General features: G+C 45.8%; 1 protein-coding gene across 1 annotated transcript in view; it reads right to left on the bottom strand.

Annotated features, from left to right (window-relative positions):
* Nucleotides 1-26,764, bottom strand: part of LOC102445983 (myosin heavy chain, skeletal muscle, adult) — a 43,775-nt gene that overhangs the window by 3,557 nt on the left and 13,454 nt on the right. The window contains exons 16-35 of the mRNA XM_006130512.5: nucleotides 23,853-24,159; nucleotides 23,676-23,743; nucleotides 19,233-19,320; nucleotides 19,021-19,138; nucleotides 17,900-18,023; nucleotides 17,678-17,814; nucleotides 15,369-15,624; nucleotides 11,242-11,484; nucleotides 10,959-11,135; nucleotides 10,727-10,872; nucleotides 10,543-10,633; nucleotides 6,770-7,159; nucleotides 4,349-4,475; nucleotides 2,821-2,939; nucleotides 2,289-2,485; nucleotides 1,705-1,888; nucleotides 1,453-1,618; nucleotides 1,177-1,301; nucleotides 623-931; nucleotides 318-521 (exon numbers count right to left, since the gene is read on the bottom strand). Coding sequence (XP_006130574.2) covers nucleotides 318-521; nucleotides 623-931; nucleotides 1,177-1,301; nucleotides 1,453-1,618; nucleotides 1,705-1,888; nucleotides 2,289-2,485; nucleotides 2,821-2,939; nucleotides 4,349-4,475; nucleotides 6,770-7,159; nucleotides 10,543-10,633; nucleotides 10,727-10,872; nucleotides 10,959-11,135; nucleotides 11,242-11,484; nucleotides 15,369-15,624; nucleotides 17,678-17,814; nucleotides 17,900-18,023; nucleotides 19,021-19,138; nucleotides 19,233-19,320; nucleotides 23,676-23,743; nucleotides 23,853-24,159 — 3,576 coding nt within the window. The remainder of the gene's footprint in view (nucleotides 1-317; nucleotides 522-622; nucleotides 932-1,176; nucleotides 1,302-1,452; nucleotides 1,619-1,704; nucleotides 1,889-2,288; nucleotides 2,486-2,820; nucleotides 2,940-4,348; nucleotides 4,476-6,769; nucleotides 7,160-10,542; nucleotides 10,634-10,726; nucleotides 10,873-10,958; nucleotides 11,136-11,241; nucleotides 11,485-15,368; nucleotides 15,625-17,677; nucleotides 17,815-17,899; nucleotides 18,024-19,020; nucleotides 19,139-19,232; nucleotides 19,321-23,675; nucleotides 23,744-23,852; nucleotides 24,160-26,764) is intronic.

Here is a 26,764-nt window from a genome sequence, read left to right as displayed (position 1 = left end):
TAAAAGTATCCAATGATGCAATCTGTATGAGAGACATGAAAGCCAATCCCAGAGCCTCTGAGACACTTGCTCACCCCATCTCCTCACTGCAATTAGAACCCTTCTCACCCTTGAGTCACCTACAAAAGAATAACATGAGGAAAGCCACGGGTGGCCTGGCACCTTTCTGTTTAACCAAGGTCCATCCTAGGGGCGTTAGCATAAAGGCCATTTCAGACACAAACCTCTCCAAGCACCCCCCAGCTGTACTCTGTGGAATGGACCCAGCAGTCTCCGGCTGTAGTGTTTGTAGGGTTCTTTTCACACTAGACCCTGACCTGGGTGTGCAGGAGCTGCACTCGTTCACTTGCATCCAGAAGCTCCTGTTCAGCCACTTTCCTGGCCCTCTCCGTCTGCTCCAGAGCCGCCCTCAGCTCCTCGATTTCAGCCTGCATCAGGTTAGCTCTGCGCTCCACCATGGCTACCTGCTCCTTCAGGTCCTCTTGGCTTCGGAGAGCATCATCCAGGTGTATCTGGGTATCCTGTGAAAGCAGCGAGAGCAGTGACCTATGGGTTGCAAAGCCCCAGGAAAGCAGAGAAGCTCAGCTGAGCTATCGCACCAGGTGTGTTTGGCTGACTGTACCTTGAGCACGCCTTGTGTGTTTCGCAGATTTTTCTGCGCCTCTGCAGCTATGCGATTGGCATGGCTCAGCTGGATCTCCATTTCGTTCAGGTCCCCCTCCATCTTCTTCTTCAGCCTCATGGCTTCATTTCGGCTCCGGATCTCTGCGTCCAGGGTGCTCTGCATGGACTCCACCACTCTGATGTGGTTTCTCTTCAGCTGCTCAATTTCCTCATCTTTCTCTGCAATCTTCCTGTCCACTTCAGACTTCACCTGGTTCAGCTCAAGCTGGATGCGGAGGATTTTGCCCTCTTCATGTTCAAGTGAAGCCTTAACCAGAGCAAGCGAAGGGTCAGCAAAGGGAGAAAATGGTATTTGCCTGCCAAATAGTGTTAAATGCTACCCAAGCCTGGAGCGTAGTGCTCTGTACAGCATGGACACCGAGTCCAGAGCCTCCAGCACAGCATGTGCTGTGCCCCTGTCCCTGTCAGGTATCCCACCACGTTCACAACAGCACACAGCTCCAAGCCTTTTGGATTCTCTCTTTGCAAGGCAGTGACTAATGGTGCGTGTACCTCAGCTTCCTCCAGAGCGGACTGGATTTCCGATTTCTCTTGCTCAATCTGCTTCTTCACTTTCTCCAGCTCATGGAGGGCCTTTCCCCCCTCTGCAATCTGCTCCGTGAGGTCAGAAATCTCCTCTGTTGGTTACAGACAAATAACTAGTCAAACAAAGGGTCGAGGGGAACGGTTCCTGAGCAATGCCCCCCCCCACCCCCCAGACAGATTCAGGTTGCTGTGCTGCCCAACTTTCCAGACGCCCCGTGTTAGGAGACGAGATCAGGGACTTACGCTGCAGGTTCTTGTTCTCCCGCTTGAGAGTTTCAAGGTGATCCAAGGTTTCCTCATAAGCATTCTTCATCTTAAACAGCTCTGTGCTGAGAGCGCGGGACTCCTTCTGGGAAGCTTCCAGTTCAGCCTGCGTTTCCTCATATTTCTGCTTCCATTCTGACAGAACCTGGAGAACAAGAAGACCTTAATCTAAGCAACGGAGATATGAGAGGCTGCGCCATCCAACTCCCCCAAAGGCAGAGCTCCAAATACCTTGTCGAAATTCTTCTGCTTCTTGTCTAGAGCCGCGCAGGCAGCATTAGATCTTTCCACGTCAATCATCAGGTCCTCCACTTCGTTCTGCAGCCTCTGCTTCGTCTTTTCCAGGGAAGCACATTTGGAATTGACAGCTTCCACGTGTTCCTCAGCATCCTGCAGTCGCTGGGCAAGCTTCTTCCTGGGAGATTGTCAATACAGCCCCCAGTTAGCGAGCAGTATGGGAAGCAAAGTGTGTGCAGCTGCTCAGGGATGTGAGACAGCACAAGTCATCTCTGCCGGGCTGTGAGCCCTGTGCGATACCCCATCTAGGCCCTTCCGCAGTCACTTTTATCCAATTCATATGCGGTACTTTTTCTCCGATAATTCCTCTGCCCTCAGCGTGCGCACACACACACACACTCGACAGAGTTATCAGACTCTGCCTCTGTATACCCAAAGTGCCTAGTTGCCAATTTCCAACCCATGTCACTAAATGCATATAGTGGGACTCCTCTAGTCACCCCTCCAAAATCCACATTCTTGGCCTCTTCTGTTCCTATCACTGACATCTTTGAGTCTTCTCCCACCCCAGCACCTACTTGGCCTCTTCCAGTTCCTCTGTGCGCTGAATGGCGTCCGTCTCGTATTTGGTTCTCCACTGGGCCACTTCACTGTTGGCCTTGGACAGGGTGCGTTGCAGCTCACCCTTGGCTTCCTGCTCCTCCTCATATTGCTCCCGGAGCAAGTCGCAGTCATGGCGAGCAGACTGCAAGGCGTGGGCCAACGCGTTCTTAGCCTGGAGAAACAACAGGAGCAACACAGTGGTGTAGCTAAATGTCCTGGGAATCCCTCTGAGAGTGAGCGCCATCAGCTGATGGAGTGATAGAAACATCAGAGTGTATAGGGAACGTTTAATGCTGATCCGGCTGAATATAAACACAGTGCAGGAAATTTACCTGCATTTGTAGGGGTTGTGCTGGTAGATTAAATAGGTGATTGCCCACCCTTGTTTCCAAATCTGCATGATTTTATACGGCGTTAAAGCATATAAACCTTTGTAGACGATAGATCAGGCATCAAACGAATCCTACAACCTCCAGATCAAGACAGTGTTGTTGGAAAATTCCTTACCTTTATCTCCTCTTCTAGTTGCCTCTTCAGTTCCTCAACCTGTTGCGTGAAAGCCTGCTTGCCTCTTGAGAGCTGAGAAACTAATGTATCTTTCTCCTCTACCTGACGTGCAAATTCGCCTAAAAAAGACAAAGTGAAATAGTAAGATTTAATGTTATTCAACTGAAAATTATGGAAATGCTTCTTTTTCACAAAAATGAGACAAAATCATATGCTAATGGTATGGGAAGCTCCTCTTACATCATCCATCTTTGCCCATCTCTTATTCCCTACATTTTGCAGTAGCCTTTTTTATTCCCATGTCATTTTCTAGACCCGTGGAAGCTGACTGCAGCTTGCTGTGAGGAAGGTTTTCCAATAGTGCTAGTTATGCCTCCCTCACCTTCACATTTCCATTCAAATAAACTAGCTGATCACTTAGTCACACTGTACGTTATTAGCTTATTAAATGATTTCTCATGACTTGTGCCTTCCGCCCCTTGGTCAGAGCTGGGTTAAAGGATTTGAGGATCTTCTGCACTGGGGAAATTGGAGCCCTCATCTTCCTTAAATTAGAGACACTGCATGTGATATGCAGTCTGTAAATATGACAATATCACTTAGTCAGCTGGGATTGTGCCAAGACTCTAATGATTATTAATCCATCTGTCTGAGAAATGTGGAGAATGCATCTGAATCACAAACCTTTCCCTCTCGCACTTACTGATTTCAGTGCTGGACCATGGATTTGATTTCAGGGTTGAGCGGAAGGTTGCATCGTACTGCACAGCCACACACAATAGAGCTCAGTCCCCCCAGAACTAAAATGCATGCCTCAGCCAGCCAAACCCAAATAATCTGCTAGCTCTGCAATGAGATTTGGTTGCTTTCTTTTACTGTTGACAGTAAAGTTGCTTTCAGAACCTCAGGTCACCATAGGACTTAGCATAGCTTTTTCATATAACTGGAACTTTGGAAATAATAACGTATCCACCTGTCACTAGAGATCAGTCCACACTGCACTTAAGCCCAAGGTTTACAGAACTTGACCTAGTGGCCTTGCATTTGAGTGTCTACACTCAGTTGTTACCTTTGCTTCTTGCGCCGTAAAGCTATTCCTTGACTCTTGCAAAAAGCACCATCTGTTATTATCATTCTCATCTTCCTAATCTCTAGCTCCTTTCTCTTACTTTTATCCTTGCTGTGTTTTACAACTCTCACCATGTCCGTTTTTTCTGCAAATGTTATTAGTGTGTCTTTCCCTCTCTCTTTCTTTTTATTCTTAGCAGTAGCAGTGGTAACAGGGTACTCAATTGTGTGTTAAAAATAAAATAAAAATTGTTCTGCCTTTATTCCATTCACATGCAGTATTCAAGGGGGGACTTCTACCTGACATATGCTCATCTAGAGTGCTTATAAGCGTCACATAGAAGCTACCTGCCATTCTAAGCCACAGAGAGAGAAATCCACCATTGTCGGAAGTATCCCAATTCTGAGGCATAGACTGGCCACATTTCTATCTTGAAGCAAACACTTAGAAGTGTCCTACCTGATTCTGTCTGTAGACGAGCTCTTTGAGTGCTCAGGTCATTGATCAAGCGCTGGTGCTCCTCTTCCTTTGTCTTAACCTCACTCAGCTGATCTTCCAGAGAGCGGCACATCTTCTCAAGGTTTGCCTGCAAGGTGTGAAACGGACAAAAAAGGCTACACACCTGGCTCTGTTGCATTCTGAGATCACTTGCTTACTTACCATTAACAAAACTTTACAATGATCAGCGGGGAGGGAAGGGAGGACAGACAAGAAAAAGACGAGAAAGCAAAAGGAATGATGTTGAGACAAATAATTTGCAAAAGTTTTATTTTTTCTTGTATTATTTAAATTTTAAAAATTTAATTAAAGTTTCCAGGTAATAATAACTTTGAAGGTCTTTACTGCTAACATAGAATCCTCAGTTCCAGTCCCTGGCTCACATGGCAGGGTCAAGTACCATCTATATAATCTCTGATAGATGTTTATCTAACATGCTATTAAATATCTCCAATGATGGAGATTTCACAGCCTCCCTTGATATTTTACTCCAGTGTTTAAGCTCCCTGGGTATGTCTACACTATCACCCTAGTTCGAACTAGGGTGGTTAATGTAGTCATACGAACTTGCAGATGACGCATGTTTGCATGTAGCCGGGCGCCGCCATTTTTAAATGTCCGCTAGTGCGGACTCCGTGCCTGCGGCTACATGAGGCGCGAACTAGATAGATTAGGCTTCCTATTCCGAACTATCTGTACGCCTCGTGGAACGGAAGCCTAATCGGAACTACCTAAGCCGAATAGGAAGCCTAATCCGAACTATCTAGTTCGTGCCGCGTGTAGCCGCGGGCACGGAGTCCGCACTAGCGGACATTTAAAAATGGCGGCGCCCGGCAAACATGCAAATGAAGCCCGGGAAATTCAAATCCCGGGCTTCATTTGCAAGTTCGTATGATTACATTAACCACCCTAGTTCGAACTAGGGTCATAGTGTAGACATACCCCCTGACAGTTAGGAAGTTTTTTCCTAATGTCCAACCTAAAGCTCCCTTGCTGCAATTTAAGGCCATTGCTTCTTGTCCTGTCCTTAGAGGTTAAGGAGAATATGAATATTTTTTCTCCCTCCTCCTTGTAACATCCTTTTAGATATGTGAAAGCCGCTATCAGGAGCGGCTCGAGGAGAGCTGCAGGCAACTGGCGCCCTAGGTGGAATGCGCGATCGGTGCCCCCGCCTCCATAGCCCTCAATGGCATGACCTCATCATTGGGTGCCGCGTTAAACACGGTGCCCTAGACAACTGCCGAGGTTGCCTACATCCACGGGCTGCCCCTGGCTGGCATCATGTCCCCTCTCAGTCTTCACTTTTCCAACCTAAACAAAACCAGTTCTTTCAATCTTCCCTCATAGGTCATGTTTTCTAGAACTTTAAAATGTTTGTTGTTCTTCTCTTGATCTTTTCCAGTTTCTCCACATCTTTACTGAAGTGTGGTTCCCTGAATTGGGCACAATACTCCAGTTGAGGCCTAATCAGTGCAGATGAGAGCGGAAGAGTTACTTCTCAGTCTTGCTCAAAACACTCCAGTTAATGCATCCCAGAATGATGTTTGCTTTTTTTGCAACAGTGTCCTCCTGTTGACTCATATTTAGCTTGTGGTCCTCTATGACCCCTAGATCCCTTTCTGCAATGCTCTTTCCTAGACAGTCACTTCCCATTTAGTATGGTGCTAACCTCAACAAATGAACATAGACACATTGGCTATGTCTAGACTGGCATGATTTTCCGTTAAAAGCATTTTCGGAAAAGCACGTCTAGATTGGCACAGACGCTTTTCCGCAAAAGAACTTTTTGCAGAAAAGCGTCCGTGGCCAATCTAGACACGCTTTTACACAAAAAAGCCCCAATCGCCATTTTCGCGATCAGGGTTTTTTTGCGGAAAACAAATCTCAGCTGTCTACATTGGCCCTTTTGCGCAAAAATTTTGCGCAAAAGGGACTTTTGCCCGAATGGGAGCAGCATAGTATTTCCGCAAAAAGCACTGATTTCTTACAGTAGGAAGTCAGTGCTTTTGCAGAAATTCAAGTGGCCAGTGTATACAGCTGGCAAGTTTTTCTGGAAAAGCGGCTGATTTTCCAGAAAAACTGGCCAGTCTAGACACAGCCATTAGGACTGCAAATTTTCTTTCTTTAGGAAACATTGGCTGTCAGCCTCAGACTTTATTTAATCTCACATTGTGTTCTTATAGACAAAATGTACCACTTATTTATCATAATAAATTTGCTAAAATGCTATACATCAACTCATAGGATTCTATGTAGAACTCTTACCCTTCTTTTACATCTGCTTACATCTAAATTTGATATAATTAAACTTAAATCCTCTTTACGTGTCAGCTGCAATATCACTTAGTCTACAGACAGTATTTTCCATATGTGACTCTGTACCTTGGCTTTGGAGACAGTCTCCATGTTACTAGCCAGGTCGTCAATCTCCATCTTCAGTTCACTCTTCTCCTTCTCCAGCTTCTGCTTGACACGTTGCAGGTTGTCGATTTGCTCCCCCAGCTCTGCTGTGCTGTCCGCGTGCTTCTTCCGGAGGGCGGCAGATGTGGCTTCATGCTGCAGAGTGGCCTCTTCAAGGTCTCGGCGCATTTTCTGGAATTCTGCCTCCCGCTTCTTGTTCATCTCAATCTGAGCCGCTGTGGCCCCACCAGCTTCTTCCAGGCGCTCACTGATCTCCTCAAGTTCCCTGGAGAGATCCGACCGCTGCTTCTCTGCTTTCGCCCGGGAGGCACGTTCAGCCTCTATCTCCTCCTCCAGCTCCTCAATACGGGCCTAGGGAAGAGCAGGAAACAATAAGGCTGTGGCTTCTCCACAGGGACGACACCAATAGGGCTGTTGACAGTTATGTGGGCACAGCACCGTTAAAGAAATGCTGCCTACATTGATACAAGGGATTTCTGGTGGCAAAGGAACAACGCTTTCCTGAGAGAAGGCAGCTACTTCAGGATTCTACTGCCCTGAGAGAAATTTGGGTTGTAGAATTATAGAATCACAGGATTGGAAGAAACTTCAGCACATCAAGTCCAATCCTCTGCTAAAAGCAGGACCAATCCTAACTAAGGGTATGTCTACACTACAAAGTTAATTCGAACTAACAGCCATCAGTTCAAATTAACTTTCATGGGTGCTACACATACAAACCACTAGTTCAAATTTAAATTGAACTAGCGGAGCGCTTAATTCGAACTAGGTAAACCTCATTCTACGAGGACTAACGCCTAGTTGGAATTAACCAGTTCAAATTAAGGGCTGTGTAGCCACTTAATTCGAACTAGTTGGAGGCTAGCCCTTCCCAGCTTGCCCTGGTGGCCACTCTGGGCCAAACCAGGGAAACTCGTCTGCCCCCCTCCCGGCCCCGGAGCCCTTAAAGCGGCATGGTCTGGCTACAGTGCTTGTGCCAGTTGCAAGCCTGCCAGTACCCAACCAGCAGACCCTGCACCTGGCACAGCATGAGCCCGCCACCCGCTGCCACCAAGCCCTCCACCTCTTCCCAGGACCAGGCTGGCGGCTCCCAGGAGCCTGCCCGGGGCTGCAAGAGGCAGGCGCCTGCCTGGTCTAGTGCAGAGATCATGGACCTCATCGAGGTTTGGGGGGAGGCTTTCAACATCCACGATCTCTGCACTAGACACAGGAACGCGGCCGTCTACAGCCGCATGGCTGCCATCCTGGCCACCAGAGGCCACATGCAAACCCAGGAGCAGGTTTGCATGAAAATCAAGTTGGTCCAGTGAGACCCCCGACCCTGAGCCTTGAGCTTAGAACATAAGAACATAAGAATGGCCGTACTGGGTCAGACCAAAGGTCCATCTAGCCCAGTAGCCTGTCTGCCGACAGCGGCCACCACCAGGTACCCTGGAGGGGATGGACCGAAGACAATGACCAAGCGATTTGTCTCATACCATTCATCTCCAGCCTTCCACAAACAGAGGCCAGGGACACCATTCCTACCCCCTGGCTAATAACACTCCATAGACCCAACCTCCATGAATTTATCTAACTTCTCTTTAAACTCTGTTATAGTCCTAGTCTTCACAGCCTCCTGTGGCAAGGAGTTCCACAGGTTGACTATTTGCTTTGTGAAGAAGAACTTTCTTTTATTAGTTTTAAGCCTGCTGCCCATTAATTTCATTTGGGCTATGTCTAGACTGCAGGCTTCTTTCGAAAGAGGCTCTTTCGAAAGCATCTTTCGAAAGAGCCTCTTTCGAAAGATCGCGTCTAGACTGCAGGCGGATCTTTCGAAAGAGAAATCCGCTTTTTCGAAAGAGAGCACCCAGCGAGTCTGGATGCTCTCTTTCGAAGACGGCCTTTTTACATTGAAGAACGCCTTCTTTCGAAAGAGGAACTTTCGAAAGAAGGCGTTCTTCCTCGTGAAATGAGGTTTACCGCCATAGAAAGAAAAGCCGCGTTCTTTCGAAATAATTTCGAAAGAACGCGGCTTGAGTCTGGACGCAGGGGAAGTTTTTTTGGGAAAAGGCTACTTTTCCCGAAAAAAACCCTGAGTCTGGACACGGCCTTGGTGTCCTCTAGTCCTTATATTATGGGAACTAATGAAGAACTTTTCTTTATTCACCCTCTCCATACACCACATGATTTTATAGACCTCTATCATATCCCCCCTCAGTCTCCTCTTTTCTAAGCTGAGAAGTCCCAGTCGCTTTAGCCTCTCTTCATATGGGACCTGTTCAAAACCCCTAATCATTGTAGTTGCCCTTTTCTGAACCCTTTCCAAGGCCAAAATATCTTTTTTGAGGTGAGGAGACCACATCTGTACACAGTACTGAAGATATGGCGTACCATAGTTTTATACTTCCCCTCCTCCTTCCCCTGGCTTCCCCCTTCCAGCTCCCTCCTCCCAGGTTTCCCCCTCCCCTCTCCCACCCACCCTCTTCCCCTCTCCCACCTCCTTTTCCCAGTCTCCCCAGAGGTTAATCCCCCCTCCCAGTATTGTTAAATAAAGAGAGTTTCTATTTTTGAACACACGTGTCCTTTATTTTTTAGATCAGGAAGGGGGGCTAAGGAGGGGTAAGTGGAAGGAGGTGAGGGAGGAATGGGGCATGAGCCCCCGATGGGGAGGACTGGGGTGGCTCTGTGGGCTCCTCGGGGTGGAAGCCTGCAGCAAGTGCAGCTGGGCTGATGGCCGAGTGCTGTGATGTGCCGAGTGCGGGCACTCAGGGCACTCCAAGCCAGGACTGCTTTGCTGTCCCTCATCGAGTTAGACAAGCAAGCAGGGAACCCTGAGAACTGTCTGTTTGGGATGGGGGCCGGGTCCCTTTAAGCACAGCCCTCGGCTAGCCTGAGGCAGCAGCTGCACGCTCTAAGTCCTAACCTGATGCCCTGCCAGCCAGCCTTAACTTCGATTCAGGGTCAGCCTTAACTTCTTTCCGGCCAGCCTTAACTTTGGTTCAGGGTCCACTCAATGTGGACATGCTATTTCGAATTAGCAAAGCGCTAATTCAAATTAGTTTTTAGGTCTAGATGCACTAATTCGAATTAGCTTAGTTTGAATTAACTAATTTGAATTAAGTTAGTTGGAATTAGTGCTGTAGTGTAGACATACCCTAAGTCATCCTCTTTGGCACTCCCCTTTATGTAGTTGGAAGCTGTTATCAAATCCTTCCTCCCTCTTCTCTTCTGTAGACTAAATAAACCCAAATCCCTCAACCACTCCTCATAACTCATGTGCTCCAGCCCCTTAAACATTTTTGTTGTCCCCTGCTGGACTTTCTCCAATGTGTCCACAACCTTTTTGTAATGGGCTGTTGACAGAATTATGTGGTCACAGCACTGTTGAAGAGATGCTGCCTATTTTGATACAAGAAATTTCTTTGGCTTGCGGGTATATTGTATTAATTGGGTTCACCTCTTTCCAATTTACTTTATTTACACACAGCTTAAAGATGTACTGGGGCCCTGGTACAATTGTCCCTCCTTTCTCCCTGCTCTCATCAGCACCTACATTGATGGGAGCTTTTTTCCACCAACACAGCTTCTCTGCACTGAGGGCTAGGTCAGCAGTGCTGTGTCAGTCCCAGACGTGGTTCTCTCAAACCCTTGACCAACATAGCTATATCACCCTAAGACCACAGTTAAGAAAGATCGCTTCCTTCTAATGGAACTTGTTCTGAAGGCCAGAAGAGAAAGAAATTATGACTTGCCTGCAATTCTTTGATCTTCTTCTGGAGCTGGATGCCTAGGACTTGCTCATCCTCAATTTTGCTTTGGAACTGACTTATTTCAAAGTCTTTCCTTTTCACACACACAAACAAAAACAGTTAGTGCCAGAACCAAATCCAAACATAATTGCATGGTGCCATGACACCCCCTGCAATCCATACTTACTTCTTCAGTTTTTCCTCCAGCTGCTGTTTATCGTTTTCTAAATCCATTGTGGATTCCTGGGCCAGCTTCAAATCTCCCTCAAGTTTCCTCTTGGCTCTTTCAAGGTCCATGCGGAGTTTCTTCTCTTGCTCCAGTGACCCTTCAAGCTAAATAGAAAAAGGCCATGAAATCTCTGCTAACGAGAGCCTAACTTCACACTGGTTGTATCCTCCCCACTTGTTGTTGTGCCTACATCGTCCACTTGCTGCTCCAGCTTGGTTTTTGCTTTGGTCAGTGTGTTCACTTTGTCCTCTTCTGCCTGCAGGTCGTCCAGGGTCTGCTGATGGGCCTCCTGGAGTGCTTTCTTCTCCTTGGTTAGTTTAGCGATGGTCTCGTCCAGCACTGCCATCTCCTCAGTGAGGTTTTTCACCTTTCAGGTTGAACAAAGGTAATTAAAGACCACGGATTAAAAGGTTAGTGTGTGTGAAAGGACTAGTCCATATTTTAGAACGTGTGTTAGAGATTTTGGCACATACCTTGTTTTCTGTGGCATGCTTTTCCTTTTCAACCTTGGCTAATGTTAACTCGAGGTCATCAATATCTTTCTTTAGCTCTGAACATTCATCCTCCAGTTTCCTCTTTTTGGCTGTCAGTTCAGCGTTCATCTCCTCCTCATCCTCTGCTCTTTCAGTCAGCTCCTTAATTTTAGCTTCAAGTTGGATTTTGGTTTTGATCAGCTGGTCACATCTTTCCTCAGCATCCGCCAAGCCATCAGATTCCTGTAGGGGAACCATTATTAGGGTCTTTTCTAAAAGTGTTTTGTTTTTTTATTTCACTGTTCTTTGTCTCGTTGTTTTTCACTGCCTCTGATAATTCCTATTTTCAGTTACTCATAATATTCTTCCAATAAACAACCATTTGGCTTGAAATGTCTCTGTCTTCAACACAAAACAATTAAAAAATATTTTGCAAATATTTAGTCATAAATTTGGCAAATATTTTTAGGCCTCTGGTAGCTCAATATGGCTTTACTCTGAATTTCAAAGTTCAGGCTAGCTCCTGCAAACAGGTACATTTACATGGAGACCATGATTTCATTTGACTCCATATGGGAGAACTCTGCACCCAGAGAACCCCACGGAAGTCAGTGAGATGCCATGATGCCAGACGCTCTAGCAGGACATTGCTTTCATTTGCATCTGCATAATATTAAAACTAAGGACTAATCTTTCAAAAAGCTTGTCTAAGAATCACAGAATGGTAGAGTCATAGAACTGGAAAGAAGTTCAAGAGGCCATCAAGTTCAGTCCCCTGCACTCATGATAGGACCAAGCACCATCTAGATCATCCCTGACAGGTGTTTGTATAACCTGCTCTTAAAAATCTGCAATGATGTAGATTCCACAAACCCTAGTCAATTTATTGCAGTGTTTGACCACCCTGACAGTTATAAAGTTTGTCTTAATGTCAAACCTAAACCTTCCTTGCCATAATTTAAGCCCATAAATTTTCTCCTTCCCTCTTGTAACAACCTTTTAGGTACTTGAAAGCTGTTATGTCCCCTCTCAGTCTTCTCTTTTCCCACTGAACAATCCAATTCTTTCAATCTTCCCTCATAAGTCATGTTTTCTAAGCTTTAATCATTTTTGTTGGTCTTCCCTGGACTTTTTCTAATTTGTCCACATAATTCCTTAAATGCGGTGCTCAGAACTGGACACAATTCTCCAGTTTGGACCTAATCACTATGGAGTAGAGTGGAAGAGTTACTTCTCGTTTCTTAGGGTATGTCTACACTAGCCCCCTAGTTCGAACTAGGGTGGCTAATGTAGGCATTCGAACTTGCAAATGAAGCCCGGGATTTAAATATCCCGGGCTTCATGTGCATGTTCCCGGGTGGGCGCCATTTTTAAATCCCCTTAGTTCGAACTGCCTGCCTGCGGCTACACGCGGCAGTCAGAAGTTAATCTGAACTAAGTCCTTAGATCGCATTAACTGTTACTCCTCCTGCAATGAGGTGTAACAGTTAAGCCGAACTAAGACAGTCATTTCCCATTCTGTAGGCGTGCACCTGATTGTTCCTTCCTTATTGGAGCACTTTGTGTTTGTCCTTATTGAATTTCATCCTATTTACCTCCGACCATTTCTCCAGTTTGTCCAGATCATTTTGAATAATATTGTCCTCCAAAGCACTTGCACTGGTTCTCAGGTCAGTATCAGCTGCAAACTTTGTAAGTGTACTCTATGCCATTATTTAAATCATAACAGAACTGGACCCAGAATTGATCCCTGTGGAACCCCACTCAGTAAGCCTTTCTAGCATGACTGTGAATCATTGATAGCAATGCTCTGGGAATGGTTATCCAACCAGTTATGCACCAAACAACCAATAGCCTAGTAGAATCTTAAAGACTAACAAAACATGGAGATGGTATTATAAGCTTTCGTGGGCTCATGATGCCATCTCCATGTTTTGTTAGTCTTTAAGGGGCTACTAGACTATTGGTTGGTTTTTAAGTCTTTCCTGTTACAGACTAACTCGGCTCCCCTTCTGAAGCTATTGTATGTGTAGTTAGGACTATTTTTTCCGATGTGCATTACTTTACATTTATCAGCATTACATTTCATTTGCCATTTTGTTGCCCCATCACTTAGTTTGGAGAGATCTTTCTGAAGCTCTTCACAGTCTGCTTTTGTCAATAATAGATCCCTATTGCTATATTCTTACTACTGGAGCGTGGAATTACTGTCCATAGAGATTCTATGGGACATTTTGGCTCATTTAAGATTTTTACTTCATTTGATTCTACATTTTCTTTCACATACAGTGCCACTCCCCACCAGCATGACCTGTTCTGTCCTTCTGATATATTTTGTATCCTGGTATGACTGTGTCCTATTGATTGTTCTCATTCCACCAAGTTTCCGTGAAGCCTATTATATCAATATCCTCCTTTAAAATGTGGTACTCCAGTTCACCCATTTTACTATTTAGACTTCTAGCTTTTGTGTATAAGCACTTTAAAAATTTGTCACTATTTTTCTGTCTGCCGTTTCCTGATGTGTTAGACTCTTTTTCATCCTTCCATCCTCTCCTCTTGACTAGAACATATAGAATCTCTATTAATAGATGTGTCTGTTCAATCCATGTGCTCCTCCACACCGGTCGGCTTTCCCCCACTCAGCTCTTATTTTAAAAATGTCTCTACAGACTTTTTAATGTTAAGTGCCAGCAGTCTGGTTCCATTTTGGTTTAGGTGGACCCCATCTTTCCTGTATAGGCTACCCCATCCCAAAGTTTCCCCAGTTCCTAATAAATCTAAACCCCTCCTCTCTACACCATCATCTCATCCACACACTGAGTCTCTGAAGCTCTGCCTACCTACCTGGCCCTGCACGTGGAACTGGAAGTATTTCAGAGAATGCTACAGAGAGGTCCTGGATTTCAATCTCTTTCCTAGCAGCCTAAATTTGGCCTCAAGAATGTCTCTCCTACCCTTCCCTATGTCATTGGTACCTACATGTACCACGACCACTGGCTCCTCCCCAACACTACACATAAGTCTATCTAGATGTCTCGAGAGAGCTGCAACCTTCGCAACAGGCAGGCAAGTCACCATATGGTTCTCCCAGTCATCACAAACGCAACTATCTATGTTTCTAATGATTAACTCCCCCATTACTAACACCTGCCTTTTCCTAATGACTGGAGTAGCCTAATTTCCTAATGAGTGGCCCTCTTTCAGCTCAGTGGCCCTCAAAATTGTCGTAACCAAGACATTCTCCCCAGATAGACTAGTTTTTCTAATTGCACAAGAAAATGCCTATTATATCAATATCCTCCTTTAAAACAAGGAACCCATCCTATTATTTAGACTTTTAGCATTTGTGTAGAAGTACTTTAAAAATTTGTCACTATTATCACTAGAATTTGTGGGGTGTGCTGAATGAACTTGAGCAGCACTTTGATTGGCTGGACAGGGAGCAGACAATTCTCACAGTCAATGTTGTGTGCAATCAGCAGAGCTCGCCAAGCAGTGGAAAGCCCCACTGACCAGCTGCATGGTTCGGCACGTTGCGCATGCGCAGACCGTGCTCACTGTGATGCGCGGCTGTGCCGGCTTGTAATCTACTCGCCACGGGTGAGTAGATTACACTAATTGTCGAGCCCTGGCAATCAGCATGCACATCACTTCATGTGCACTTGCTTTGTGTGTGTGTCACTTTAGTAATACCAGTAGGAAAAAAACCATGTGGATGAAAACCAGCAGAATCTGGCAACTCTGTACATGGGCAACTGTAAACAAAACATCTCGCGGGCCACACACAGAACCACAATGGACCGCATACAGCCCTTGGGACATAGTCTGTCCACCACTGTTTTAAACACTGGAAATATTTTGTCCTGGTGAAAAACAGATCCCGGTACCATAGGTGCTGGAATTGAAATGTGGGGGTGCTGCCGCCACACCTCAAGGCTTGAAGTGGTTTCCATCATATACAGAGTTTACAGTTTGGTTTAGTGCCTACACCCTACTACACAAATTGCTCCAGTGCCCCTGCCCAGTGCTGGTAATGTGCTGCTTCCTGGGAAAGTTGCATTTGGAACTTTCAGCTTGGACTGTTCCAGTGTGCAATAAGGGTTGAATTGGTTGGCGATACTCACAGACTGCACTTGGAGCTGCAGGTCGTTTTTCTCCTGTAGCAGGCTCACCATCTTTTCCTCCAGTTCCTTCCTTTTGGCCTCAGACTTAGCAAGCTCTTCCTTGGTTTTCTCAAACTCCTCCTTCATGTTGGCCATCTCCTTCTCAGATTCAGCACTCTTCAGCAAGGGCTTGATCTTGAAGTAGAGCTTCATCCAGGGCCAGTGCTTGACATTCATGAATGAGCGAACGTTGTACTGGATACAGAAGACAGACTCTCTATAATGCAATACAGATATATGATCAGTGTTATTGGCCAAACTATGTGAGTGCAAAGGCCATATTCTGCAATGCTGCTAATTGTCAATGGCATTTATGCAGTCAAGTATCCTCATTTGAGTTCAGATGGGACCAATCACATGAAAAAGGACTATTCTAAGGGTTACAAAATCTGGGTTACTTGAGTCTTAGAAAGTCTAGGGGGTGTAAAATTCTGCTCTTGGTTTCCTCAGTGGGCATGCTGAATTAATGCATGTTCTTGTAGGTTCATGCTCACGTACCAGGATGGAGTTTTCACTCCCTCTTCATACACCCCATCTGTAACTAACCCACTCATTCTGATGAGTGTTTCAGAGCCTATGTAACTCTGGAGAGATTCAACTCTCATGCTTAGGAGCCACAAAGAATGCAGCATACAAGTGCAGAACTGAAAGTTGTAAGTTAAAGTTGGCCACCTCTTGTCTAATGCTCACTTTCCTATATCTCCCTGTTCCTTGGCATACCAGTTATGCCAGACCACACTCCCAGAGAGAGCTGGGCAAATAACTGATTTGTTGGTTCACTGGAAGTTCTGAACAATAAATTCATAGAATCATAGAGCACTAGAACTGGAAGGGACCTTGAAAAGTCATCAAGTCCAGTCCCCAGTCAAAAAACATTCAGGCTGGGTTAAACTTGGGGTTTTCTTTGGAATTTTCAGTGAACTGAAAAAGTTGGAAAATTTCCTTTTGAATTAAACAAAACACATCCTTCTCACATTTCAGTCTTTCTTAAAAGACCACCGAGACCTCTGGAGCTTGAGGATTCGGCTCTCACCTACAAGGGGGTGGAGCTGTGTTCAAGTCTCTCTTTCTGTACTAATTTAATTGGTTATACTAAATGGAAAGTTTTAGCAAGAGAGACCAGCTTTGTTCCCACCTGAATAGTCTATAACTAGAACCCTATCAAATTCACAGCCATGAAAAATGTATCACGGACGGTGAAATCTGGTCTGCCCCCATGAAATCTGGACTTTTGTTTACTTTTACCCTATACTATACAGATTTCGCATGGGAGACCAGCATTTCTTAAATTTGGGGAGCCTACCCCAAAAGGGAGCTATATGAAGGTCACAAGGTTATTTTAGTGGGAGGATCATGATATCGCCACCATTATTTCGGTGCTGCTTTCAGAGCTGGGCAGCCGAAGAGTGGCAGCTGTTGTCCAGGCACCCAGCTCTGAAGGCAGCACCCTGCTAGCAGCAGTACAGAATAAGGGTGGCAAAGCCACACTGTGCCTCTCTTACTTGTGTGCTACTGCCTTCAGAGCTGGGCAGCTGGAGAGTGGAGGCTGCTGACTGGGGCCCCAGCTCTGCAGACAGCAGCACAGAGGTAAAGGTGGCAGTGCGCTGCTGCTAGTGGTGGCTGTCTCTTCAGAGGTGGGCCATCCATCACTGCTCTCAAGCTCCCCAGGCTTGAAGGCAGCTCCGCTGTCAGCAGCAGCGTAGATGTAAAGGTAGCAGTACTGCAACATTCCCCACAATAACCAGGCAACCCAGATATTTACAGCACCATACAGTGACAGATTTAAATAGCTGAAATCATGAAATTTACGATTTTTAAAATCCTATGTCTGTGAAATTGACCCAAATGCACCATGAATTTGGGAGGGCTCTGCCTATAACCTGGTGACTATGGCACTCACCTGTAGGAATGAAGACCCATGTCCATGTTGATACTTCCAAGTGAGGATTATAACCTGGATCTCTTACTCCCAGGTGCTCTATTAACAAGTATTTGAGGGGCTCCCTCTGCTTTGTGATGGGCACCTATGTCCCCTTGTGAATCTTGCTCAGACATTTCCTTGGGTCAATGTGAAACTGCATTTGCCACCAAAGAAACTATTTGTCTGAATATTTTCACCCAGCTCTACTCCCAAACTCTCACACACTGATCCAGTGGGTTAATGAGATCTAATTTAGCCTGAGAGAAAAGGAGCATATCCTATCATTTTGTTCATTTCACCTCTGGGGCTTGAGCACAGACCCAAGAGACCAGACACAGTTTATTGCTACCTCCTTTCCATCATTCTCTTGAACTCCACTCTCATCAGGAAGCCACGGCACATGGCTTGTGTGCGGGTGATCAGCTGTGCCAGTTTATCATCTCTCATCTCCTCCAGAAGACCCAGAAGTCCTGCCTTGAAGAACACCTTAAGGAAGAGAGTGTTACAGAACATCACTTTCATTCTGGACAGAACACAAATAGACAGTGTTTGAATCAGACAGTGTGTGTACCTTGGTGTGACCAAATTTATACTGGGTCTGATCAATATCAATGGACCCAAGTAGTTTCTCAGAAGCCTTTTTGCTGTCCATGAACTGTCCTTCGGGAATAGCACTCGCATTTAAAATCCTGTATCTGTAGGAAGAAACAGAATTTGACAATGCTAACATTCCTAAAACTATAATCACAATGTCACATTCCTGACTGGCCCCATTGCTGGGATTCCCCACAGCTGAATTAAGGAATGAATGGAGCTGTGAGGAAAGAATTTCCTTCTTATGCTTTGGGATGACATTTCAGGTCAGAAGGAAGCAAAGTGATAAAACTGGAAGTGACGAGGAGTCCTGTGGCACCTTATAGACTAACTGAAGTGTAGGAGCATAAGCTTTCATGGGCAAAGACCCACTTCGTCAGCTGACATGCATCTGACGAGGTGCGTCTTTGCCCCCGAAAGCTTATGCTCCTACACTCCAGTTAGTCTATAAGGTGCCTCAGACTAACATGGCTACCCCTCTGATACTTGAAAACTGGAAGTATCACTGCTTTCAGTGCATTTATACTAACTACCCCCCATGCAGAGAGGAAAATGGTCTCCAGAGCTGTCAGTCTAACAAGTTTCACAATCTCTATGTAAAGAACTTCATGTTTGCAAATATGCATGCATGTCTGGGGAGACAGGGAATCCTTCAGCCAAACCCGAGAGATTGAACTGTTCATCAGTGCATTCTAGCTGATGCTGCTAATTCAGCCCATGACAATTAGTTGTAGCTATTTCCCATGACACCCACGCTATCCAGAGCTGTGATTCAGTGGGTCACCGAATTCTGTGATGCACTGGTCATGTCACTGCCACTGACATTGTTCTCTCATGAAGCCCCTATTCTGAGTTTCCACAGACATACCCATCATGAAATTCAGCTTTATGGTATTTAAAGGGTTATTAATGTACATGGCATGGCCACTCCACTTCTCACCCACCCCTTTCCTTGCTCCATGTGCAGGAAAAGTCTGGCACTTTTCCTACTTTTTAAACTCCATCAATTTGGTTCTAAATTACTTCCAATGTCTTCTATAAACACAGCATGTTCTGGGTGCTGCAGTGACTATATCATTGTTATGGAATGAGTCTGACCTCTGTTTAAAATCTGCATAAACAACTCTGCTGGGGAATCCTTTCCTGCAAATTCTGATCCCTTCCAGCACGCCGTTACACCTGAGCTGGTGAAGTACGAGTTCATGTTCCATGGCACCTTAACAAATCACAGCATGAATTAGTACGTGATTGTGTAGCCCAGAGGGAACGGCTGCTTCTGACTAAGATCTCTGTGTGGCAGAGACGCTTACCTGGTGTCTTCGTTTCATTGGGAATGATACAGCGCACAAAGTGTGGATGGGTGCTTCTCAGATTGCTCATCAGCTTATTTAAATTCTCCTGTGACACCATAAGCAGAGGTTTAGGTTAGCCAATGTTATGCACTTACAGACAGAGTAAACCTGTTATAACGGGACCATGCACATAACAAATGTAAACAGATTAGCTTGCAGAACTTGCCAGCTGGAGTCATTCTATGCTGAGGTGCCCTCTTCCTTTGGATCTTGAACACAGTCGTTTAATAGTGATAGAGATGTGGCCGTGTTAGTCTAGTCTAGCTGAAACAAAAAACAGGACTATGTAGCACTGTAAAGACTAACAAGATGGCTTATTAGGTGATGAGCTTTCGTGGGCCAGACCCACTTCCTCAGATCAAATTGTGGAAGAAAATAGGCATGACCATATATACCAAAGGATACAATCAAAAAAAGTGAACACATATAAAGAGGACAAATCAAATTTCAGAATAGAGGAGGGATGAGGGGGGACGGAAGGTAAATGTCTTGCCAACAACCACAGGACATACCACACTAATACCAACCCTGGAACTTTTCCTTGCAACAAACCCCGTTGCCAGCTTTGTCCACATATTTACTCTGCTGACACCATTATTGGAACTAACCAAATCAGTTATAAGATCAAGAACACATATTCCTGCGCATCCAGAAATATAATTTATGTCATCATGTGCCGACAGTGTCCATCTGCTATGTACACTGGACAAACGTCTCAGACGCTTCACCAAAGAATCAATGCACACAAAACGGATATCAGACAGGATCACAAAGAAAAAACAGTTTCTTGCCATTGCAACCAGAAAGGGCATTGTCTCAACGACTTGATTACCTGCATCCTGCTTCAAAGACATTTTAACACCAGACTTGAGAGAGAAACCGCTGAACTGTCATTCATGCGTAAATTTGACACTTTACGCCAGGGTCTTAACAAAGACACTAATTACCTTACCCATTACAAATATAGCTTCCCCAATTATCACCTCTAATATCATTAGCTCACAGACAGTTACCTTCCCTCTCCCCTCATCCCCCCTCTGTTCTGAAATTTGATTTGTCCTCTTTATATGTGTTCACTTTTTTTGATTGTACCCTTTGGTATATATGGTCATGCCTATTTTCTTCCACAATTTGATCTGAGGAAGTGGGTCTGGCCCACGAAAGCTCATCACCTAATAAACCATCTTGTTAGTCTTTACAGTGCTGCATAGTCCTGTTTTTTGTTACAGTTGTTTAAGTGAGATATAAAATTGTGAAAGCAGCACTAGTTGAGCAAGCTGGAAAAGGGAACCAAGACAGGGACATCAACTGATGGGAAACAGCCACAAGGACTGAGGATGAAATTCGCAAAGACAGATGATTATCTGCAAACATCAGTCTGTCATTCTGAGCAAGGTACGTCTTTCTGTTCATTACATGTGGAGAATGCTGCAGGGATGAGCAAGGTAGGGAGCAGGTGCAGTAGCCAAACAAGGTAACAAACAATACACTCAGTAGGCAATGTGTGCCATATACCGCCCTTGAAATCCAGAGCTGAATAGAAGGCTGCACATAGCCCTGTAACAATTTCCACTGAAAGTGAAGGATGCAGGGATGGGGATATTAAACCCCTTAACAGCATCTCAGGGAGGAGGAGGGTTCTCTTAAGACTGATTTGGTTTGGTGTGTTTGTTTCTGACACCTTCAGCCTGGGGGAGCAGACAAAAGGATGGACTCTGCTTTCCACTGCACTTGTGTATATTCAGAGTAGCTGTGCCACAGAACAGAAATGCAGTCACTGCGCCCATCTCTACTGCCCTTGGCACAGATTAGCAGGGAAGCTGCACTGTTAGCTATTGAAGGCTGCCCTGAGACACAGTTCCAAGTGCCTGTAGCACCAACAGCTTATACTGACTTCCAGACATTAGCTCAGCCATGCCTCTTTCCCTCTGCCATATTCCCTGTGCTAGTTGCTGGAGAGTAGGTGGTCTTGGACCCACCTGAAGCCCTACTCCTTCTACGGATTTCCCCGTTCATACGACACATTCTCTAGTCTGGCACACTCTGGTCGGTAGCATCCGCGGCCTGCATGATTTTAGTTAGCCAGATATCCACTTATCATGGCTATGGCCACATTTTTCATGGTCCCATAAAGTTTATTTACAGCCACCTGTCCTGGCTCTCAGGGTACGTCTACACTACAAAGTTAGTTCGAACTAACGCGTCTAGAACTAAAAACTAGTTCGAATTAGCATTTTGCTAATTTGAACTAGCATGTCCACACTGAGTGAACCCTGAACAGGGCTTAAGGATGGCCGGAAGCAGTGCCGGCAGGGCATCAGAGGAGGACTTAGAGTGTGGAGCTGCTGTCTCAGGCTAGCCGAGGGCTGCGCTTAAAGGGTCCCGACCCCCACCCCGGACACACAGTTCTAAGGGGTGCCCCGCTTGCAAAGAAGTTCTGGCTTGGAGTGCCCGGAGTACCCACACTGGGCACATCACACCACTCGGCCATCAGCCCGGCTGCACTTGCCGCAGGCTGCCATCTGGGGAGAGGGGGCAATCGGGGGGCTGCAGGAGAGCTTCCACCCCCAGAAGCCCGCAGAGCCAGCCCAGTCCTCCCCATCGGGGGCTCGTACCCCATTCCTCCCTCACCTCCTTCCACTTACCCTTCCCTAGCCCCCCTTCTTATTGATGTACAAAATAAAGATAACGTTTCTTCCAACATTGACTCTGTCTTTATTGAATAAAACTGGGGGAGACTGGGAAAAGGAGGTGGGAGAGGGGAAGAGAAAGGCTGGGAGAGGGGAGGACAACTAACATGATCAGGGGTTGGGAACAGGTCCCATATGAAGAGAGGCTACAGAGACTGGGACTGTTCAGCTTAGAAAAGAGGAGACGGAGGGGGGACAGGATAGAGGTCTCTAAAAGCAGGGGTTGGGTGGAGAGGGTGCATTCAGAAAAGTTCTTCCTGAGTTCCCATAAAGAAGGGCTAGAGGACACCAAAGGAAAGGAATGGGTAGCAGGCTTCAAACTAGTAAGAGAAAGTTGTTGTTCTTCAGAAAGCAAATAGTTAACCTGTGGAACTCCTTGCTGCAGGAGGCTGTGAAGGCTACAACTAGAACAGAGTTGAAAGGGACGTGAGATCAAGTCATGGAGGTTGGGTCCATGGAGTAGTCTTAGCCAGGGGGTAGGAGTGGTGTCCCTGCCCAAAGTTTGTGGAAGGCTGGAGAGGGATGGCACGAGACAAATAGCTTGGTCACTGTCTTCGGTCCATCCCCTCCAGGGTCCCTAGGGTTGGCCGCTGTCGGCAGACAGGCTACTGGGCTAGATGGACCTTTGGTCTGACCCAGGACGGCCATTGTAAGCTCAGGGCTCAGGGTCGGGGGTCTCAGTGGACCCCCTTGATTTTCATGCACACCTGCTCTTGGGTGGCCAGGCTGGCAGCTCTCCTGCCCTAGACGGCCACTTTCCTGTGCCTAGTGCAGAGATCATGGATGAGGTCCACGATGTCCGCACTAGCCCAGGAAGGTGCCTGCCTCTTGCGGTCCAGGGCAAGCTCCCGGGAGCCGCCAGCCTGGTCCCGGGAAGAGGGGGTGGGCTGGGGGACATCGGGTGGGTGGCTCTGTGCCGTGCCAGGTGCAGGGTCTGCTGGCTGGGTGCTGGCAGGCTTGCACCTGGCACGGGCACTGTAGCCAGCCCGTGCCCCTTTAAGGGGTCCGGGGCCGGGTGGGGGGCATAGAGTTTCCCTGGTGTTGGCCAGAGTGGCCACCAGGGAAACCTGGGGAGGGCTAGCCTCCCACTAGTTCGAATTAAGGGGCTACACACCCCTTAATTCGAACTAGCTAGTTCGAACTAGGCTTAATCCTCGTGGAATGAGGTTTACCTAGTTCGAACTAAGCGCTCCGCTAGTTCGATTCAAATTCGAACTAGCGGAGCGCTAGTGTAGCGCCTATTAAAGTTAGTTCGAACTAACTTTGTAGTGTAGACATACCCTCAGTGTTCTGTGCTGTTACTTACCTATAATTTACTCTAAGTGACTTCTAAGAGCCCCACAAGAAGTGGAAGTGTTGGGAATGCTGCTTGGCAATAGTGGCCTCCCATGGCTGAGCAAATTCTTACATTTGACACCAGTCAGGTCCCAAGCGTGCCAGACTAGAGAGGTTCAACCTGTAGCACATAGTGGCCAGAATTTAACCCTACTGATTTACTCCCATTAAGAACAGCATCTGGCCCAAGTACTTTAGCCATCAGGTGTCTTCCTCCACTCTTGATGGACTTTAGATGATCCAACTGAGAGAGGCTTTTTTGACTTAAAACGTTCATAGCTGAGACCACTGGGACAATAGACTTTTTAGATTTAAAGGAAATTTCCTACCCACCTTCATAGTGAAAGTGAAAGTGAAAATGAACACTGTACTGTACCCTGAACAGAGCAGAGACGGTCTGGAAAGAGGAACCCTTCTTCTTGCCTCCCTTCTTGCCACCACCTTCTGCACGATGACAGAGAAAGAAAATTCATTTTAATTGTTTTATGTCCCTTCTGTGATTCTAGAAGAGGTATCTCTGTGTACATTGGATATTGTGGAGGAATGTGATTACCTGCATCTCCACCATATGTGGCAAAGAGCAAAGCCAGTGTTTTCATTGACGATTTCTGGTACAGCCCAATGACTGTTTCATTCAGTGGGTCCTTGTTCTTCTCCAACCAGCCGGTGATGTTGTAGTCCACAGTGCCAGCGTAGTGCACCAGGGCAAAGTGGGCCTCAGCCTTTCCTTTGGCAGGCTTGGGCTTCTGGAAGTTGTTGGACTTGCCAAGATGCTGGTCATAGAGCTTGTTCTTGAAAGAAACGTCAGTTGCCTTGGGGAACATGCACTCCTCCTCCAGGATGGAGAAAATACCCATTGGCTGAAAGGAACAGCAAAGGATAAGAAGAGGGACAGAAGGAGAATCATAAATTCATAGAATACTAGGACTGGAAGGGACCTCGAGAGGTTATTGAGTCCAGTCCCCTGCCCTCAAGGCAGGACCAAATACTGACTAGACCATCCCTGATAGACATTTATCTAACCTGCTCTTAAATATCTCCACAGATGGAGATTCCACAACCTCTCTGGGCAATTTAGTCCAGTGTTTAACCACCCTGACAGATAGGAACTTTTTCCTAATGTCCAACCTAAACCTCCCTTGCTGCAGTTTAAGCCCATTGCTTCTTGTTCCATCCTCAGAGGCCAAGATGAACAAGTTTTCTCCTTCCTCCTTATGACACCCTTTTAGATACCTGAAAACTGCTATCATGTCCCCCCTCAATCTTCTCTTTTCCATACTAAACAAACTCAATTCTTTCAGCCTTCCTTCATAGGTCATGTTCTCTAGACCTTTAATAATTCTTGTTGCTCTTCTCTGGACCCTCTCCAATCTCTCCACATCTTTCTTGAAATGCGATGCCCAGAACTGGACACAATACTCCAACTGAGGCCTAACCAGCGCAGAGTAGAGCGGAAGAATGACTTCTCATGTCTTGCTCACAACACACGTGTTAATGCATCCCAGAATCATGTTTGCTTTTTTTGCAACAGCATCATACTGTTGACTCGTATTTAGCTTATGGTCCACTATAACCCTTAGATCACTTTCTGCCGTACTCCTTCCTAGACAGTCGCTTCCCATTCCGTATGTGTGAAACTGATTGTTCCTTCTTAAGTGGAGCACTTTGCATTTGTCTTTATTAAGCTTCATCCTGTTTACCTCAGACCATTTCTCCAATTTGTCCAGATCATTTTGAATTATGACCCTATCCTCCAAAGCAGTTGCAACCCCTCCCAGCTTGGTATCATCTGCAAACTTAATAAGCGTACTTTCAATGTCAATATCTAAATTGAAAGAGAGATTACATGAGAATTTTCTAGATGCAACAATGTGACCCTCTCTTATGTCTGGTTAAAAAGAGGCTCTTACTTGTGCTGTAGAGGGTAGGTTATAGTGTTGATATAATATACTTAGATTTCTTTAAGGTATTTGGTTTTGCATTCAAGACATTTTGATAACAAAACCAGAAAGATATAAAATTAACATTGCACACAGTAAATGGATTAAAAACTGGCTACATCAATAAGTCTCAAACTCTAAAAGTAATGGAGATTCATAATTGAATGGGTGTGTTTGCAATGGGGCTCCACAGGATCCCAGTGCTATTTAACATTTTTATCAATGACATGAAAGAAACCATTAAAGCATCACTGATAACATTTGCTGATAACTAAGGCCTCACCAAATTCGGTCCATTTTGGCCAATTTCATTATCATATATTTTCATGGTGTTGTAAGCATAGAGGTCCTGACCCCAAACGAGACCTGTGGAGGAGTCACAAGGTTATTGTAGGGGGTAGTGGTTGCTGTACTACCAGCCTTACTTGTACTCTGCTGCTGGCAGGGTGCCGCCTTCATAGCTGGGCACCTGGTCAACAGCCACTGCTCTCTGGCCACCCAGCTTTGGAGGTTAGGTGCAGAACAGAGCTCAGGTTAGGGGATTTGGGTGCAAGAAGGGGTGTGGGATCTGGAAGGCAGTTTGGGTGAAGAAGAGGATTGTGACCTGGGGCTGGGGATTGAGGTACAGGGTCCAGGAGGGGGTATGGGTGGCAGGAGAGGAGTCTGACCTGGGAGATGGATGTAGGAGAGGTGTATGGTCTGGGAGAGAGTTGTGGCCATGGGCAGGAATGCAGGAGGTGATGCATAGGGTTTGGGTTGTGACCTGAGGCAGAGAGTTGGGGGAGGGAATGGGGTGCCAGGTATAGGTTCTGATCAGGAGGTGCTTACCACAGTAGGTGACTCTTGGCCAGCAGGACCCTCCGGCAGATTCCCTGCCTGCTGCAGCGCTACATGGGACATTGGCAGCTCTGAGGACCATGGTGGGCCAGATCTGAATGTTTGACAGGCCGGATCTGGCCTGAGGGCCATATTTTGCCCTCGTGCTCCCAGACTAGATCATCACAGTGGACCCTACTGGCTTTGAAATATATTAATCTATTAACTTTAATTCAATGATACTGCAGCACACAAAGCTAAATTAAATCAACTGAACGCTACATATTTTCAGCTTTGCATGTAACTAATAGAGCTGAGTGAAGAATTCTTTACAAAATCATCAAATTATTATAATTTGAAAAATGAACATTTGTTTTATAAACTGTTCATTTTATATTTTTCAATGAACCATAGATACATTAATGGTTCATGAAAATGCATTTTATTTATACTAGAAAGGGTTTGAAAAATAAAATAACTAAATTATTACTTAATTGGAGTCACAGAGGCTTGGAGGGATAAATTTCATGACTGAAACATGGATACAGAGGGGTATAACTTGTTAAGGAAGGACAGGCATAGAAGAAAGGGAAGATGTGGTACATTACAATTAAAAAAAATGTATACTTGATCTGAGATCCAAAAGTAGATTAGAGTGGGTAAAAATAAAAGGGAGAAAAATAGGGATGATATCATGGTATGAGGTCTA

The sequence above is a fragment of the Pelodiscus sinensis genome, chromosome 20 (genome assembly GCF_052426305.1).
Source record: "Pelodiscus sinensis isolate ZL-2025 chromosome 20, ASM5242630v1, whole genome shotgun sequence".
NCBI classification, from domain to species: Eukaryota; Metazoa; Chordata; order Testudines; family Trionychidae; genus Pelodiscus; species Pelodiscus sinensis.
The sequence above is the reverse complement of the archived record's forward strand: the minus strand, read 5'-3'. Positions and strand labels throughout refer to the sequence as shown.